This window comes from Anthonomus grandis (genome assembly GCF_022605725.1).
Source record: "Anthonomus grandis grandis chromosome 1 unlocalized genomic scaffold, icAntGran1.3 Chromosome32, whole genome shotgun sequence".
Taxonomy (NCBI): domain Eukaryota; kingdom Metazoa; phylum Arthropoda; class Insecta; order Coleoptera; family Curculionidae; genus Anthonomus; species Anthonomus grandis.
The window spans coordinates 337,088-356,269 of NW_026088427.1; the positions used below are offsets into that span (position 1 = coordinate 337,088).

Below are 19,182 nucleotides of genomic sequence, written 5' to 3' on the forward strand. Positions count from 1 at the left end.
AGTTCAGAGTTATTCCCTATTTGAATATCATAATCAATAAATATACAATTTCAAAATTTAAACCCATCATATTGATGTTGATTTTCGAAATGAAAGCACTTAATTTAAAGTTGACATTTATTTGTTATCGTACGTCCACACTAAAAATGATATTTATATACTTTCTAAATTTAAAATTTTTATTGCCGCATTTTATAGAAAAATTTCTGTTTGCCGTGGAATTAGCGCGGCACCGTCCGACCATTTTGTTTGCGTATACTCGTTACGAGTGTTATTCGCTCCGCATTTTATTATAAATATAAAAAATTAATTAAATCGCGCATATTGGGTCAGAGAATAAAATCGTTTTTATGGGTTTACCCGAAATTGCCTCCATTAAGTTCCCGAAAATTTTGTTTTAATGGTAAAGTTTTGATAGCAGGTAGGAATTTGTTTTGTTTAGGACGTTATTAAGTTTTAGTGATTTTTACCGGGGATGGGGTGGAATTTTAAGATATACAACAAATTCATTATTATAATTATCATTATCTTTGTTTTCATTTACATCTTCATGGTTTAATAGAAGGAATAATTCAAAACTCTTATAGGTAAAGCCTTAGGTAATTAGTGTAACAATTAAACAATACTAATGTCCTAAAAACATCAAATTTTAACATTATTTTAAGAGACCATCTTGATTAACTACCGATAGACCAATTTAATCAGCATTATACAGGGTCGTCGAAAATTAAATTAAAATTCTTCATTTATTAAAATGTCCACTTTTTTAGATGGAACCTCCTTTATTTAATTTTTTATTCTCACAGGCAGTTAAAATACCTTTAATTTAATATAACACATTTAAGTGGCCCTGTTTTAGAAATATATTTTTATTTTGTAAATTACTTAGCTATAAAAATGTCATAATGATTTAATAAATCACAGTGACAGTTTTAGTTATAGTATTTCTATTATATTTTATAATAAATTTAATTTAAAAAAAGGAACAATATTATTAACTACTTAATTGAAGTTTTGAAGAACATGTCAATAATTTAACACAAGAATGATGAAGACGAATGATTTAACACAAAACACTTTGTTAGTTATACGTAAAAGTAACAAAAACAAAGTATTACTATAGGACCTTTTCGAAATGACTACCATTATGCTTTAAACATTCATCAATTCAAACAGGTAATAACTCGCTCACGTAGCTCTTCTTTACTGTTTACTGGTAAACCTTTTGCTCTAAATTACCCCACAAATAAAAATCAAGGGATGTCAGATCTGGCGATCTCGCCGGCCAATCTCATGGTGCCATACGCCTATCAGACATGTCGTATAATTTCAAATGGCCCTAGATGCTGGAGCGCCTTTATAAAATGTAAATTCTCTCTGTCTCTCTGTCATTCTCTCTCCTCATCTTCACCTTCATTCAAAATTTCGAAACATTTTCCACTTTTTCAATCCATCATCAGATTATAAGACAGACAGGCCAAAACATTAATTTCGATTCTCCTTCTATCAGATAATTTGCTGTAAATTGTATGATTAATGATCGTTTAATCATCGCCTAAGCTATAATCTATTATCGCTTTATTACAAATTAGATTCCTAATGATTTTTTAATTATATATATATTCACCTTGTCGCACAATAATTATAACTAATATTAGCAAAAACTATTTAAAGTTTTATTTCTAGCATGAAATCCTTTGCTTGGTGTACTCCATTTTTTACACATGTTTGCAACAACTACCAATGCCATTTTAATGCAAAATGTCATTTACGTTTTTTTTTTTTTAATAATGTTTTTATTCTGGTTGCAGCGCATTCAAAATGACCGAGTCCCATATAAAAACAAAAAATAATATTGCTTATTTAACCAAATGTCTTTACCATATTCGGCTGACACCGAGTACCACCGGCATACCTTATTATAACGCTTAAAATAAATTTATAATGACATTTATTTATTGATGTATTGATTATTTTAAATCGTTTTTCACTTGTTACTTAATTTTATAGATATATCGCGTGTCTAGATAGAGAATGCTAAATTATATATTTTCGGTCCAACGACACGGTAATCAATAAAATTTATTCCAAAAAAAAAAAAATACACAAGACAACACTTTTTTTTTTAGATGTTGGGGTAAATTTTTTCCAATGCCTTTCGAGAGGGCCTCCCAAAAGTCCTGGTGGGACCCCACCTTCGATTCCGAAATACTCGAAGATCAGTACAAAAAGAGCGCATTCAATCACAATAGGTTTAAATTCAGGTAAGTCGAGGGAATCTTTTTTGTAAATCCAGAACGTTTTAAAGCCTTAATGAAACCCCTTAAGTTATAATTACTTTATTAACTTTTGCCCGTTAAAACACCTAGCGTCCGTCAGAAAAAAAAGATTATGTATTTTATCTCTAAGCGAAAATAAACGGTGAGTTTTCGTTTTACGACAAATAAAATATGAATTTCAGGTAGTTATCAGGGATTAAACCTCGGCACGATTATGATTTCACATTTTTCATGTGGAATACGCATGGTGTTATACGGTATGTTCATGATTCAAATTTTTTAAAACTACTGGAAAGTTCGTAATGAAACAAAACAGTGGAATATTAAGAATATTTATGTGTATAAAGCTCCTTAAAGGTCCAAAATGATTCAGCTAAAATATTTTGGGTTATGATTACTACTAGTACTAGAGAAAAATCTTTTTGCCTTTCTTTATTCCAGGCAGTTGAGCTCCTTTAACTCCTGATTTTAATTATTTTAATGATTAAAATTCAATAAAAAATTGTCCGACTACCTGGAAGAATTTAATCCCATTTAGTATCTTGTGGTTTTCTTACCTAGTTTTCTCATTTACACTTTGGTTTTGGACTGCCTGGAAAAATGTTGTCTTTATTCCAGGCAGTTGATCCAATATAGCCAATTGTAATGTAAATCAATTGATTAGGAAATAAGTTATAGTGGCCTGGAATTGGCACCAAAGAAATTGGTAACCAAGTTTGTTGCTTACCCTTTAAAATGCTTTAAAGTTAAACTTGATTAATTGTTTTTTTTGTAGGTGGTAGAGGACGATTTAGGCTGTTTTATGACTAATTTTTATCAAAATCGGTTGGTTAGGACAAAAGTTATAGGGGGTTGAAAATTGACTTTTAATAAATGGTGAAGGCACCAACTTAAAGATGGATTTATTTATTACCTTTTAAATCGCCTTAGAGTTACAGGTGAATTAATTTTTTTCTATTAGGGGTTAAGAGAAGATTGACGCTCCATTATTATCAAATTTCATGCACATCAATTTATTAGAAAAAAAAATTATAGCAAGTTAAAAATTGGATTTGAATAAATGGTGAAGGTGCCAACTTAAAGGTTGGTTTATTTCTTATCTTTTAAATAGCCTTAGAGTTATATATGAATTATATTCTTTCTATTAGGCGATAGAAGAAGGTTGAGGCTCCATTATCATCAATTTTCATTAATTTAGCTGCATTAGGAGAAAAGTTACAGGGGCGTGGAAAATTGACACCAAAAAGATTTAGACTCCAGTTCGTTTTTACCCTTTGAATGGCCTTAAAGTGAAAGCTTGATTAAATTGTTTCTTTTAGGCGGTGGGGGAAGGCTTAGGGTGTTTTACCCCAATTTTCATGAAAATCGATTGGCTAGGAAAAAAGTTATAGGGGGTTGAAAATTGCCTTTGAAGAAATGGTGAAGGCGCCCACTTAAAGTTTGGTTTGTTTCTTACCTTTTAAATGACCTTAGAGATACAGTTAAATTAAATTCTTTCTATTGGGCGATAAGAGAAGGTTGAGACTCCTTTATCACCAATTTTCATGAAATTCATTTGTTGAGGAAAAAAGTTGTAGGAAGTGGGAAATTGCTTTAGGAAAAATGGTGAAGGCGCCAGCTTCAAGATTGGTTTGTCCCTTATTTTTTGAATACAGTTTCTTACCCTCTAAAGGGCATTAAAATTGTATCTTATAGGCGGTGGGGGAATGTTCAGTTTTCATGAAAATCGATTGCTCAGGAACAAGATTATAAGGGTTCGAAAAATTACCTTTGAAGAAATGGTGAAGGCGTGAAATTTAAATTTGGTTTTTTTATTACCTTTTAAATTTAATCCACCTTTTCTACTAGGCCATAGGAAAAGGTTGAAGCTTCATTATCACTAATTTTCGTGAAATTCATTTAGTTAGAACAAAGATATAGATGGGTGGAAAATTGGCGCCAACAAATTTTAGACCCAAGTTGGTTTCTTGCGCTTTAACTGGTCTTAGAACTAAAGCGTCATTGGATTGTTCCAAATAGGTGGTAGGCGAAAGGTTTAGGCTCCTTTATCACTAATTTTTATGAAAATCGATTGGTTAGGAAAAAAGTTATAGGGGGTTAAATATTGGCTTTGAATAAATGCCAAGGCGCCAACTTCAAGATTGATTTGTTTCTTACTTTTTAAATCGCCGTAGAGTTACAGTTGGATTAAGTTCTTTCTATTACATCCTAGGAGAAGGCTTAGGTTTCATTATCACCAACTGAAGAATTTTATCTTTATTCCATGCATTTGATCCCATTTACCTTCTCATGTTTTCAGAAACTTTTAATAAACTTTCCAGGCAATTGGACTTATTACTGATGGATCTTAAAATTAATAATTAAGAGGAATATTAACAATGTTTAATATTACTGTTAAATCGGTTGCTTATTGATTCTTTTCGCCATTTCTTCAATCCTGTTTTTATGGAGTCTGACCAGCTTAATAGCAGCATTCTAAATCGTTAAAGTGCCTTTAGATTTGAAAAATCCCCATTAAACCTCTAAGGACCTTGGATCTGGAAGGTAACTCAGTAAATCCTCGACCTCCTTTCCGCCTATTAAGAAAAGTTAATCTAAAAGTAAAATAGAAAAAGAGGGAGGAAGTCTTTCAATTTTTCTGAAAAACCCAGACCAACACAAACTCTTAATTGACACTCGGTGTAGAGATGGTTTTAATAATTTGTTTTCTGTTTTTTTTTCAGGTATGCAGTATGGTATACAATCTGCATAGCCGCCATCTGGTTGACCTACGTCTTACTTCAAGGACTACTTACGGAATTCAAAAACTTCTCTATCAAATACATACTCTTTTTCATACTCCTACTATACAACATACTTATCCTATTACTTACTTACACTAAGATATTTCAACTTCACATGCAGACCATCTCGTTGTCTTACGCGTTGAGTTCGGTCGCATTTTCCTTAGTATTTCTTATCGTCTCCCAACGAGGACTCTTTTGTCACTCTACACAACTGTTGATATTAATTTACACTTTGATACCCCTAAAGCTTTATATGGCCTTAACTTTAGCTATAATTTACTCGGTGTCCTTCGAGTGTTTAACCAGCGTCGTCTATACATCGATGCCGGACATGGAGGAGACCGTCTTGACTATTTTTACAAAGATATTATCCCATATTGCCATTCATCTAATCGGGTTGCACATTTATTTGATGAGCAATATACGAATGCGGCAAACTTTCATGAAGGTCGGCCAAAGTTTGCTGGTGAGGAGGCAGCTGGAATTAGAGAAAAGACTGAAAGAGAACATGATACACTCACTGATGCCACCTAGTGTAGCCTATTGGTTATTAAACGAGGATGAGAGTTTTAACAGGTGAGCAAAATGTCATATTTAGGTATTAATGTATAATGCCAACGAGAGTAATAATATATTAATATTTTGACAGTAAGTAATTTTTAAAGTTAAGTTGACAGAAACATTTCACTATTACGTAATTTGGAATAACATTCCTCAGAAAGAACGCTAAACAAGACTAGATCTATGGCCAGGTATATTTAGTAAAGTGGTCATGTGACGTAATGATGTAGTTTTAATGGTAAATGCCCAACTGCTTGAACTCTCAACGTAAAATTTGGTTTTGATCTCCAACTTTTCAACTGAACCTCAACTTGATATATGAATGGAAATGCACGTTTCAACTGACTTTATGAATCATACTTTACGCAAACGCCAACGGAACCGAATATATGGTTTCGGTTCGATTCGTTCAAAATTTACTTATGACGTCACGCCATTCATGCAGCCACGTGGCATCTGAATTTCAAAACGAACTATTGTATAATTTGCCGTTTAATTACCATATTATGCGGACATAACCTAATAAAACTGACTCGTACATTTTAGGAGACCGTCCGCAGAATCGGAAAACAACGACCTACGATCCCTCTTCAGGCCGTTCAACATGGACACGATGAACGACGTGAGCATCCTGTTCGCGGACATCGTCGGCTTCACCAAGATGTCGAGCAACAAAACCGCCGAAGAACTGGTCGACATCTTAAATAATCTCTTTCAAAGGTTCGACGATTTGTGTAAGAATCATTTTTGCGAGAAAATCTCCACTTTGGGGGATTGTTACTATTGCGTATCCGGTTGTCCGAAACCGCGTCCGGATCACGCCAAATGCTGCGTAGAGATGGGATTGAGCATGATCCAAGCTATTAAGCAGTTCGATCAAGAGAGACACGAGGGTATTAATATGAGGGTGGGCATACACACTGGCACGGTGTTATGTGGCATCGTCGGTACCAAGAGGTTTAAGTTTGACGTGTGGAGTAACGACGTTACTTTGGCGAATAAAATGGAAAGCACCGGCAAACCCGGAATGGTACACATTTCGGAGAAGACCAGTACGTTTTTAAACAACGAATATTTGTTAGAGGAAGGCGAATGTGTTTCTGGTGAGTCGTTAATTATTTTGCTATTATCATAGGCGAGTTTACTAATAATGACTTGTTTTCTGCGGTTTTGTTGCGGAATGGTGACCAAAATGGCTTTCCTCAGGTCCGAATAGTCGTCATCCATGCGGTTTATCTATAACCTTACTTATTCAAACTTTTTTAGGACATTTTCAACTCGATTATTAATTATCCGTGTATTAGGAATCTAAACAAAACTAAGTGGCTAACTGACGACATAATAGCAAAAGTCTAAATAAAAAAAAACTCATTACAGCATTGAGAATATTTCAAACAAACATTGATGTAGGTTATAAAAAAAAGTAGTTTAGAACATACTGTAAATACGTATGGAGTCTCTCGGTTATTATGGAGGCAAAGAAAATATATGATTTTAATATTTATAGAAAAGAGAGTAATTTGTTCCTAAAAGTATAAACACACACTTTCTTTTTACAGTTTTTTAAAAATAATGCAGCGCTGGATCAACAATTAAATCAAAAGAAAACTTTGTCACACCCTTTTATTTTAAAACTGTCAATATAGCAGATGTTAAAAAAGTAATTTCTGAGGTAAAATTAATGGAAACTGGTCCCTATTCCATTAATTTTGAATGTTTTATCCGTGTTGTCCAGTGATTCCATCCTACCTCACGAATATAATTAATTCATAATTTTCAGAGTGTTAGAAAATCTCAGGTATCGTACCTATTCCAAAAGCATACCATGGTTCTAACTTTAATGACTTAAGACCGATAAGTATTTTCGCAAGTTTGCTAAAACTTCTAGATGTATTTACAAATTTTAATTACATTTGAGAACTTACACCTTCCGCCTCATTATCAATCTGGGTTTCGGCCTGGTTTTAGTTATGCTACAGCTATTTTAAACATAAAATTCCGCTATAGCGGTACCCTTCAAGGTAAAACGTAAAAGACGTTTCCCTCCCTGGTTTTCGAGGGACATAATTCGTAATATATATAAAAAGGAAAGAGCATTTCGTGATTTTAAGATTTCCAAGTCTAATCATCATATCTCTGCGCAAGACAATTAAAGCTCTAACTGCCCAAGCCTACAAAATGTACATCCATAGTATTGAGAACAAAATAACCTCCGATCCGAGTGAATTTTGGTCTTTTACTCGAAGTAAACGTAATCAGTCTCAAATCCCCGGCTCAATGAAGCTTTCTAACCAATCATACAATACGCCTGACAGCATTGTGTCCGCTTTGGGAGATTATTTCAGGAGTGTATACGCGAACTCACTTCCCAGCGATCATCATGTCGTCTCTGAACCTCCCTTAACTTGCATAGACGTCGTCGCGCTCGCGGCTACCGACATTATAATGGCGAGCAAGTGTCTCAAAAGCAAAATGACCTCTGGCCCAGATCTAATCCCTAGTTTTTTAGCTAAGGACTGCTCTTACTGTTGCACTTACAGACCCTCTGCTCCATATTTTTAATCTGATCCTTAACACAGGTATGTTTCCCAATATCTGGAAGCAAGCCAAAGTTTGCCCTATCTTTAAAAACGGCGATGCTGGAACAATAGAGAATTACCGCTCTATATCCATGCTGTGCAATTTCTCAAAGTTATTCGAGTTGGCTCTTTATAAATTAATTTTTCCCAAGGTTAAGTCCATGCTGGCCAACGATTAACATGGCTTCGTTTCTGGTCGATCATGTACTACAAACCTAGCATTCTTCTCTCAGTTTGAATGCCAGTTTGGATTCTCCGATCGCTTGATAAAGCTCCTTAACTCCTATTTAGTTGACCGCTCTCAGTTTATAGTGGTCGAAGGCTTTAGATCTGCTTGTTTTTCACCCACCTCTGGAGTTCCTCAGGGCTCTAACTTGGGCCCCCTTCTCTTTAACGTTTTCGCTAATGACCTGATCTCCACCCTCAATTGCTCTCGGTTAGCATATGCTGATGACCTAAAGCTTTTCCACACGATTGACTCTATAGCAGATTGTGGTCAACTGCAAGAGAACATCAATACTGTACACCATTGGTGCACTTTGAACCGGATTAACCTTAATGTTTCCAAGTGTAATGTGGCCAGCTACTTTCGAATCAAAAGTCCAGTTGTCTTTAATTACTCAGTTAATGGAGAGTCTCTGGCAAGGTCTACCTGTTTTAAGTATCTTGGAGTCATCTTTGACCAAAAATTTTCTTTTATCCCTCACATCGAAGATACTGTTTCAAGAGCTACTCGCATGCTGGGCTTTATTAAATTGCAAACTTTTTTCGAATACTGCCACTGCCAAAACTCTCTACTATGCATTTGTTAGATCCAGGCTCCCTCACTTGGTCTCCCATTTACAACCAGCACATTCACCTATTAGAATCAGTCCAACGGCGATTCCTTAAATGTTCGGCATTTAAGGATGATGGAGTCTATCCCTCAAGGGGTTTTGACCATAACCTGCTGCTCTCTAGATATACCGAACGGTCACTTGCGAAGAGGAGAGAAATGCATTCGGTGAAATTCTTGTTTAATTTACTTAACCATAAAATTGACTGCCCATCCCTTTTGCAAAGGATTTGCTTTCATATACCACGCCCAGGCTCTAGACAGTGTCCAGCTTTTAACTTGGACACAGCCAGGTCCAACATTTTGTACCAGAGGCTTATTCACTTTATGTGTCAAAACTTTAACACTATTGCTGATTCTTGTGACATTCACCATGGCAATTTGGCACTTATTTTGAGTCACCTGCGTATGGTCGGTGTTTTTAGTTTGAATACATTTATTTACTAATTTTCTTCTGCTCTTTTGATTTAAATTAATTCTTCTTATCCTAATTTATTGTTGATTTTTTATTATTTATTTTCTCACTACTTTTTTTTATTATATAGCAATTCTTTTATAGTTTAGTTGCATGAATCTAATACAGTTCATGCATTCGTACTTGTACATTTATATGTAACTTGTTGAAAATAAAGCTTATTATTATTATTATTAGAAAATTTGCAGCTCTTATTAGATTAAAGTAAGGCGTTTGACACGATAAACCAATAAATCAATTTCACATTTTGTGGGCCTCTCGAGGGATGCAGCTCTGTTTCTGAAAAGTTATAGCTATGTTTTCAATTTGTCTATAAAATTGATTGAAACGTCCAGGGGTAAATCAGACGTTGATGGGGTAAGCTGGGCTGTTCTGCAAGGATGCGTCTGAGCTGACATTGGCAAAAGCGTCTATTGAAGAAAATCTAAGATGATTTCTTCACTCTTCTAAACGTCATAATTTGTTTATTAATCATCTACATCAATACTCATAATTTTTGGCAACAATAAAGAGTATATTTAACCGGTAATTAATATTAGCATACTTTCACACTTTCTAGTATGAAGTATGTATAAATACATCTAAAAGGGTCTAAAGACCAGGACGCCTCTGATCACCTTAAACACGCCCCTTAGTATAGCAAATACAATTCCCTGGCGAATCAGAACGAAGAAAGGGCGGAGCTACCATAGGCGCGCCTAAATTTTTTGTTTTTTGAAATAAATGACGATATAGATAGAAGCAGTTCTTGAGTTTGTGGTTGGAAAAGATGGAGGTTTCATAGATAGAATCTCATGAAGAGCTCCAAAAAGAAAATTTACATAAACTGACGAATTCTTTTTTTCAGTTTCAAGTTACTCACCTTGTTTGGACTTTTCTGACACACAAAAATACAATGTACATGTTTTGCCTGAGGTACATTTACGATATAAGAAAATGTGAGCCAGTTTCTTATAGATTAAAAGAGTGCCACTGGTTTATTATGAATCAGAGACGCAAGCTTCATTCTTTCTGTTTAGTCTGATAGGGATTTCTTGCATTATGTTTTGGCATCTTAAAACTTAGTTGATTAAATAGATTAATGCAGTCGATTTTATTATTACCTTCCTAAAACCTATAGGTCGATCTGACCAAATGCCTTTTGAAAATCGGTACAAATTACATCGACTTGTCCCTGATTATCAAGAGTAGAACATATAAATTGAGAAAGACATCCCAAATTAGTGACACATGACCTATTCTCCATAAATCCATGTTGATCAGAAGAGAGGGCAGATAAATAGTTTTATTGGGAAATAAATTTGATTGTAATGTATATTTCGAACATTTTAGGAGAGTTACACAAAATAGATATACCTCTGTAATTAAGTAAATCACACTTATCTCTTTTTTTTTCTAAACGGTTGTGACGCGGGCAATTTTCCAACATATTGGAAAAGGCCAACTTCCTCAATTTTACGAATATTAATGGTTTGATTTGACTTGATTTAAAAGTCGTGTGTTTGCAGGGTTTGATTCTATATACACAGTTTGACAAAAATGCATCGACAATTTCTCGAGATGTTGAGTACTCTGTTCGACCGTTTCTTAAAACACCCGGAATACTATCACCAAACCAAGAAACCTTTTTTTTCTCCTGTATAAAGGACAATTTTACATACAATGTGTTTCTGATGTACAATGAATATTTCTCAAATAATTATTTTTAAAGAAAAGCTAAGTGTTTCTTATTGAATTCTTAGAGATGTAAATAGCATAATATGTGATCAGTGATACATTAATTGTTCCTCAAATGGTATGGAGAGGAGTAAAGTTAGGTTTATAGGTAGATATACATATATGTATATATTTTTTGTTTTGAATACTATTCTGTATAAAAGAGTCATTACTTTTATAATTTTGACGTTATTTTCTTTTTACAGGTGCTAAACTTTGATCTTTTTAAATTTTTTTAGGTCCTATTTACAGCTTCTTAGTTTATATCTGTAAATTTGCAGAATAAAAACATTAATATTATTAGCACCTTTTGTATCTGGCTCAAAGAAATTGTGCTACTCGGGATGTTTGTCATTCATGCAATTGTAATCATTTTTTAGGTTTGAAAACGTTTTTCATCCTCGGCCGAAAGACTGACCACTGCCCGTCGTACCAGGGCAGCATCCGGTCCGAAGGCAGGCAAAAGTACGCGAACTCACTCCAATTGTTCGTGTCGCCGCCGCCATCTGCCGCTTCCCTTTCGCCCCACTCGAGACCTCGAGTACTTTCCTGTGATACTTCCCACATAAGCAAATCGAACCAGAACAAAAACTTTTTATCACCCGACTCGTGTATTGTTAAAGCGAGCAGTCTGCCTAGTATCTTAGGTAAGCAACTTATAAATTATTATATTTATTAATTTAATTAGAGTAATATAGGAGGGCTGTCTATGGAAAAAAACCTTTCTTGAGTGTCACGCATTAACTCATATTAAGTTAAAGAGAAAACGAAATACTTTATAACTAAGGCTATCGTTCGCTTTTTAATTTATGACTTATGCGAGTTATTCGAGTTAGACTTATATGAGACTTATGCGAGTTAATTAATACAATGATTTTCGCATGCAAGACCTTCGCTTGCCGGACCGGTACACTTTTGCCACTTTATCTCTTTATATACTATATATATCTCTATATATACAGCCCAAACGGTAAAACCTAGAATTATGAAATTTGAGCAGAACATTCTTGTTGAACATTTATGGTTATTTATATTATTAACATTATGTGGTTATCAAATTCAACTATTGACTGAAAAACCAATTCCAAATCTTCGCTTGCAGAAAGTTTTTGAGGAAATCGAATGATCGACGTCTGCAACTGCCTGGAATAAAGTGAAAATTCGTCCAGGCAGTTACTGGAAAAATGTTGAAATTATTTGTCCAGTTGCCTGGAATCGAATTATAACTCTTTCAGGAAGTCGAAATTATTTTTTCCTTATGGCATTTTTGATGCCCATTTTTGGCCTCAAAAACGAGGTCGAAAAAATACTCGATTTCTTAGTTCTGATCGAATCCTGTTATAACCCGGTATTTTCGTGATCTACTTGATGAGAACAATCCGCTGGTATAGTTAATTCAAATTCGAAAAAAATCAATTTTTGGTGAAAAATTCGATACCGGGGGGGTATACCCGAAAAATGAAAAAACCCAAACTTTGAAGGCCTATATCTTGGCTTCTATGGGAGCTATCGGGAAAATTCCAACGGTTTTGTCTTAGTTTCGCCCTTCTGAATCCAACGAGACCATCCGCAAGGTCGTAGCTCCCATATTAGCTGAGATCTCGCATTTTTGTGGCCCATTTTTGGGCTCAAAAACGGGGTCGAAAATTGACTTTTTTCCGAATTTTCAAAGAGCTATAATTCCACTTGTTCTGGTCGAATTCCGTTATAACCCGGTGTTTTCGTAATGTAGGTGATGGCAATAAGCCGCTGATAGGGGTTTCTAAAGCAATTTTTGGGTTTAAAGAAAATCGATTTTTTGCATTTTCAAAGTGCTATAATTCCCTTAGTTTTTATCGAAACTCATTATAACCCGGTGTTTTCGTGTTGTAGGTGATGGGAACAAGCCGCTGGTATAGTTAATTCAAATTCGAAAAAAATCAATTTTTGGTGAAAAATTCGATACGGGGGGGTATACCCGAAAAATGAAAAAACCCAAACTTTAAAGGCCTATATCTCGGCTTCTATGGGAGCTATCGGGAAAATTCCAACGGTTTTGTCTTAGTTTCGCCCTTCTGAATCCAACGAGACCATCCGCAAGGTCATAGCTCCCATATTAGCTGAGATCTCGCATTTTTGTGGCCCATTTTTGGGCTCAAAAACGGGGTCGAAAATTGACTTTTTTCCGAATTTTCAAAGAGCTATAATTCCACTTGTTCTGGTCGAATTCCGTTATAACCCGGTGTTTTCGTAATGTAGGTGATGGGAATAAGCCGCTGATAGGGGTTTCTAAAGCAATTTTTGGGTTTAAAGCAAATCGATTTTTCGCATTTTCAAAGTGCTATAATTCCCTTAGTTTTTATCGAAACTCATTATAACCCGGTGTTTTCGTGTTGTAGTTGATGGGAACAAGCCGCTGGTATAGTTAATTCAAATTCGAAAAAAATCAATTTTTGGTGAAAAATTCGATACGGGGGGGTATACCCGAAAAATGAAAAAACCCAAACTTTGAAGGCCTATATCTCGGCTTCTATGGGAGCTATCGGGAAAATTCCAACGGTTTTGTCTTAGTTTCGTCCTTCTGAATCCAACGAGACCATCCGCAAGGTCGTAGCTCCCATATTAGCTGAGATCTCGCATTTTTGTGGCCCATTTTTGGGCTCAAAAACGGGGTCGAAAATTGACTTTTTTCCGAATTTTCAAAGAGCTATAATTCCACTTGTTCTGGTCGAATTCCGTTATAACCCGGTGTTTTCGTAATGTAGGTGATGGGAATAAGCCGCTGATAGGGGTTTCCAAAGCAATTTTTGGGTTTAAAGAAAATCGATTTTTCGCATTTTCAAAGTGCTATAATTCCCTTAGTTTTTATCGAAACTCATTATAACCCGGTGTTTTCGTGTTGTAGGTGATGGGAACAAGCCGCTGGTATAGTTAATTCAAATTCGAAAAAAATCAATTTTTGGTGAAAAATTCGATACGGGGGGGTATACCCGAAAAATGAAAAAACCCAAACTTTGAAGGCCTATATCTTGGCTTCTATGGGAGCTATCGGAAAAAATCCAACGGTTTTGTCTTAGTTTCGTCCTTCTGAATCCAACAAGACCATCCGCAAGGCCGTAGCTCCCATATTAGCTGAGATCTCGCATTTTTGTGGCCCATTTTTGGGCTCAAAAACGGGGTCGAAAATTGACTTTTTTCCGAATTTTCAAAGAGCTATAATTCCACTTGTTCTGGTCGAATTCCGTTATAACCCGGTGTTTTCGTAATGTAGGTGATGGGAATAAGCCGCTGATAGGGGTTTCTAAAGCAATTTTTGGGTTTAAAGAAAATCGATTTTTCGCATTTCCAAAGTGCTATAATTCCCTTAGTTTTTATCGAAACTCATTATAACCCGGTGTTTTCGTGTTGTAGGTGATGGGAACAAGCCGCTGGTATAGTTAATTCAAATTCGAAAAAAATCAATTTTTGGTGAAAAATTCGATACGGGGGGGTATACCCGAAAAATGAAAAAACCCAAACTTTGAAGGCCTATATCTTGGCTTCTATGGGAGCTATCGGAAAAAATCCAACGGTTTTGTCTTAGTTTCGTCCTTCTGAATCCAACAAGACCATCCGCAAGGCCGTAGCTCCCATATTAGCTGAGATCTCGCATTTTTGTGGCCCATTTTTGGGCTCAAAAACGGGGTCGAAAATTGACTTTTTTCCGAATTTTCAAAGAGCTATAATTCCACTTGTTCTGGTCGAATTCCGTTATAACCCGGTGTTTTCGTAATGTAGGTGATGGGAATAAGCCGCTGATAGGGGTTTCCAAAGCAATTTTTGGGTTTAAAGAAAATCGATTTTTCGCATTTTCAAAGTGCTATAATTCCCTTAGTTTTTATCGAAACTCATTATAACCCGGTGTTTTCGTGTTGTAGGTGATGGGAACAAGCCGCTGGTATAATTAATTCAAATTCGAAAAAAATCAATTTTTGTTGAAAAATTCGATACGGGGGGGTATACCCGAAAAATGAAAAAACCCAAACTTTGAAGGCCTATATCTTGGCTTCTATGGGAGCTATCGGAAAAAATCCAACGGTTTTGTCTTAGTTTCGTCCTTCTGAATCCAACAAGACCATCCGCAAGGTCGTAGCTTCTATATTAGCTGAGATCTCGCATTTTTGTGGCCCATTTTTGGGCTCAAAAACGGGGTCGAAAATTGACTTTTTTCCGAATTTTCAAATAGCTATAATTCCACTTGTTCTGGTCGAATTCCGTTATAACCCGGTGTTTTCGTAATGTAGGTGATGGGAATAAGCCGCTGATAGGGGTTTCTAAAGCAATTTTTGGGTTTAAAGAAAATCGATTTTTCGCATTTTCAAAGTGCTATAATTCCCTTAGTTTTTATCGAAACTCATTATAACCCGGTGTTTTCGTGTTGTAGGTGATGGGAACAAGCCGCTGGTATAGTTAATTCAAATTCGAAAAAAATCAATTTTTGGTGAAAAATTCGATACGGGGGGGTATACCCGAAAAATGAAAAAACCCAAACTTTGAAGGCCTATATCTCGGCTTCTATGGGAGCTATCGGGAAAATTCCAACGGTTTTATCTTAGTTTCGTCCTTCTGAATCCAACGAGACCATCCGCAAGGTCGTAGCTCCCATATTAGCTGAGATCTCGCATTTTTGTGGCCCATTTTTGGGCTCAAAAACGGGGTCGAAAATTGACTTTTTTCCGAATTTTCAAAGAGCTATAATTCCACTTGTTCTGGTCGAATTCCGTTATAACCCGGTGTTTTCGTAATGTAGGTGATGGGAATAAGCCGCTGATAGGGGTTTCTAAAGCAATTTTTGGGTTTTAAGAAAATCGATTTTTCGCATTTTCAAAGTGCTATAATTCCCTTAGTTTTTATCGAAACTCATTATAACCCGGTGTTTTCGTGTTGTAGGTGATGGGAACAAGCCGCTGGTATAGTTAATTCAAATTCGAAAAAAATCAATTTTTGGTGAAAAATTCGATACGGGGGGGTATACCCGAAAAATGAAAAAACCCAAACTTTGAAGGCCCATATCTTGGCTTCTATGGGAGCTATCGGGAAAATTCCAACGGTTTTGTCTTAGTTTCGTCCTTCTGAATCCAACGAGACCATCCGCAAGGTCGTAGCTCCCATATTAGCTGAGATCTCGCATTTTTGTGGCCCATTTTTGGGCTCAAAAACGGGGTCGAAAATTGACTTTTTTCCGAATTTTCAAAGAGCTATAATTCCACTTGTTCTGGTCGAATTCCGTTATAACCCGGTGTTTTCGTAATGTAGGTGATGGGAATAAGCCGCTGATAGGGGTTTCTAAAGCAATTTTTGGGTTTTAAGAAAATCGATTTTTCGCATTTTCAAAGTGCTATAATTCCCTTAGTTTTTATCGAAACTCATTATAACCCGGTGTTTTCGTGTTGTAGGTGATGGGAACAAGCCGCTGGTATAGTTAATTCAAATTCGAAAAAAATCAATTTTTGGTGAAAAATTCGATACGGGGGGGTATACCCGAAAAATGAAAAAACCCAAACTTTGAAGGCCCATATCTTGGCTTCTATGGGAGCTATCGGGAAAAATCCAACGGTTTTGTCTTAGTTTCGTCCTTCTGAATCCAACAAGACCATCCGCAAGGCCGTAGCTCCCATATTAGCTGAGATCTCGCATTTTTGTGGCCCATTTTTGGGCTCAAAAACGGGGTCGAAAATTGACTTTTTTCCGAATTTTCAAAGAGCTATAATTCCACTTGTTCTGGTCGAATTCCGTTATAACCCGGTGTTTTCGTAATGTAGGTGATGGGAATAAGCCGCTGATAGGGGTTTCCAAAGCAATTTTTGGGTTTAAAGAAAATCGATTTTTCGCATTTTCAAAGTGCTATAATTCCCTTAGTTTTTATCGAAACTCATTATAACCCGGTGTTTTCGTGTTGTAGGTGATGGGAACAAGCCGCTGGTATAATTAATTCAAATTCGAAAAAAATCAATTTTTGTTGAAAAATTCGATACGGGGGGGTATACCCGAAAAATGAAAAAACCCAAACTTTGAAGGCCTATATCTTGGCTTCTATGGGAGCTATCGGAAAAAATCCAACGGTTTTGTCTTAGTTTCGTCCTTCTGAATCCAACAAGACCATCCGCAAGGTCGTAGCTCCCATATTAGCTGAGATCTCGCATTTTTGTGGCCCATTTTTGGGCTCAAAAACGGGGTCGAAAATTGACTTTTTTCCGAATTTTCAAAGAGCTATAATTCCACTTGTTCTGGTCGAATTCCGTTATAACCCGGTGTTTTCGTAATGTAGGTGATGGGAATAAGCCGCTGATAGGGGTTTCTAAAGCAATTTTTGGGTTTTAAGAAAATCGATTTTTCGCATTTTCAAAGTGCTATAATTCCCTTAGTTTTTATCGAAACTCATTATAACCCGGTGTTTTCGTGTTGTAGGTGATGGGAACAAGCCGCTGGTATAGTTAATTCAAATTCGAAAAAAATCAATTTTTGGTGAAAAATTCGATACGGGGGGGTATACCCGAAAAATGAAAAAACCCAAACTTTGAAGGCCCATATCTTGGCTTCTATGGGAGCTATCGGGAAAAATCCAACGGTTTTGTCTTAGTTTCGTCCTTCTGAATCCAACAAGACCATCCGCAAGGCCGTAGCTCCCATATTAGCTGAGATCTCGCATTTTTGTGGCCCATTTTTGGGCTCAAAAACGGGGTCGAAAATTGACTTTTTTCCGAATTTTCAAAGAGCTATAATTCCACTTGTTCTGGTCGAATTCCGTTATAACCCGGTGTTTTCGTAATGTAGGTGATGGGAATAAGCCGCTGATAGGGGTTTCCAAAGCAATTTTTGGGTTTAAAGAAAATCGATTTTTCGCATTTTCAAAGTGCTATAATTCCCTTAGTTTTTATCGAAACTCATTATAACCCGGTGTTTTCGTGTTGTAGGTGATGGGAACAAGCCGCTGGTATAATTAATTCAAATTCGAAAAAAATCAATTTTTGTTGAAAAATTCGATACGGGGGGGTATACCCGAAAAATGAAAAAACCCAAACTTTGAAGGCCTATATCTTGGCTTCTATGGGAGCTATCGGAAAAAATCCAACGGTTTTGTCTTAGTTTCGTCCTTCTGAATCCAACAAGACCATCCGCAAGGTCGTAGCTTCTATATTAGCTGAGATCTCGCATTTTTGTGGCCCATTTTTGGGCTCAAAAACGGGGTCGAAAATTGACTTTTTTCCGAATTTTCAAATAGCTATAATTCCACTTGTTCTGGTCGAATTCCGTTATAACCCGGTGTTTTCGTAATGTAGGTGATGGGAATAAGCCGCTGATAGGGGTTTCTAAAGCAATTTTTGGGTTTAAAGAAAATCGATTTTTCGCATTTTCAAAGTGCTATAATTCCCTTAGTTTTTATCGAAACTCATTATAACCCGGTGTTTTCGTGTTGTAGGTGATGGGAACAAGCCGCTGGTATAGTTAATTCAAATTCGAAAAAATCAATTTTTGGTGAAAAATTCGATACGGGGGGGTATACCCGAAAAATGAAAAAACCCAAACTTTGAAGGCCCATATCTTGGCTTCTATGGGAGCTATCGGGAAAATTCCAACGGTTTTGTCTTAGTTTCGTCCTTCTGAATCCAACGAGACCATCCGCAAGGTCGTAGCTCCCATATTAGCTGAGATCTCGCATTTTTGTGGCCCATTTTTGGGCTCAAAAACGGGGTCGAAAATTGACTTTTTTCCGAATTTTCAAAGAGCTATAATTCCACTTGTTCTGGTCGAATTCCGTTATAACCCGGTGTTTTCGTAATGTAGGTGATGGGAATAAGCCGCTGATAGGGGTTTCTAAAGCAATTTTTGGGTTTAAAGAAAATCGATTTTTCGCATTTTCAAAGTGCTATAATTCCCTTAGTTTTTATCGAAACTCATTATAACCCGGTGTTTTCGTGTTGTAGGTGATGGG

The 19,182-nt window shown here is 36.1% G+C and overlaps 1 protein-coding gene and 1 long non-coding RNA gene across 5 annotated transcripts in view; both read left to right on the forward strand.

Moving 5' to 3' along the window:
• Positions 1-19,182, forward strand: part of LOC126749384 (adenylate cyclase type 9-like) — a 56,310-nt gene that overhangs the window by 14,063 nt on the left and 23,065 nt on the right. Inside the window, 4 exon segments of the mRNA XM_050459056.1 lie at positions 2,130-2,264; positions 5,003-5,641; positions 6,173-6,729; positions 11,612-11,878. Of these exon segments, the coding sequence (XP_050315013.1) occupies positions 2,130-2,264; positions 5,003-5,641; positions 6,173-6,729; positions 11,612-11,878 (1,598 nt within the window).
• Positions 13,477-19,182, forward strand: part of LOC126749385 (uncharacterized) — a 13,405-nt gene continuing 7,699 nt past the window's right edge. For 3 of the 4 annotated variants that reach the window (XR_007665043.1, XR_007665042.1, XR_007665045.1), the window contains exons 1-3: positions 13,477-13,975; positions 15,494-15,999; positions 18,530-19,174. This is a non-coding gene — a long non-coding RNA (uncharacterized LOC126749385). The remainder of the gene's footprint in view (positions 13,976-15,493; positions 16,000-18,529; positions 19,175-19,182) is intronic. The other variant, XR_007665044.1, reaches the window with a different exon arrangement.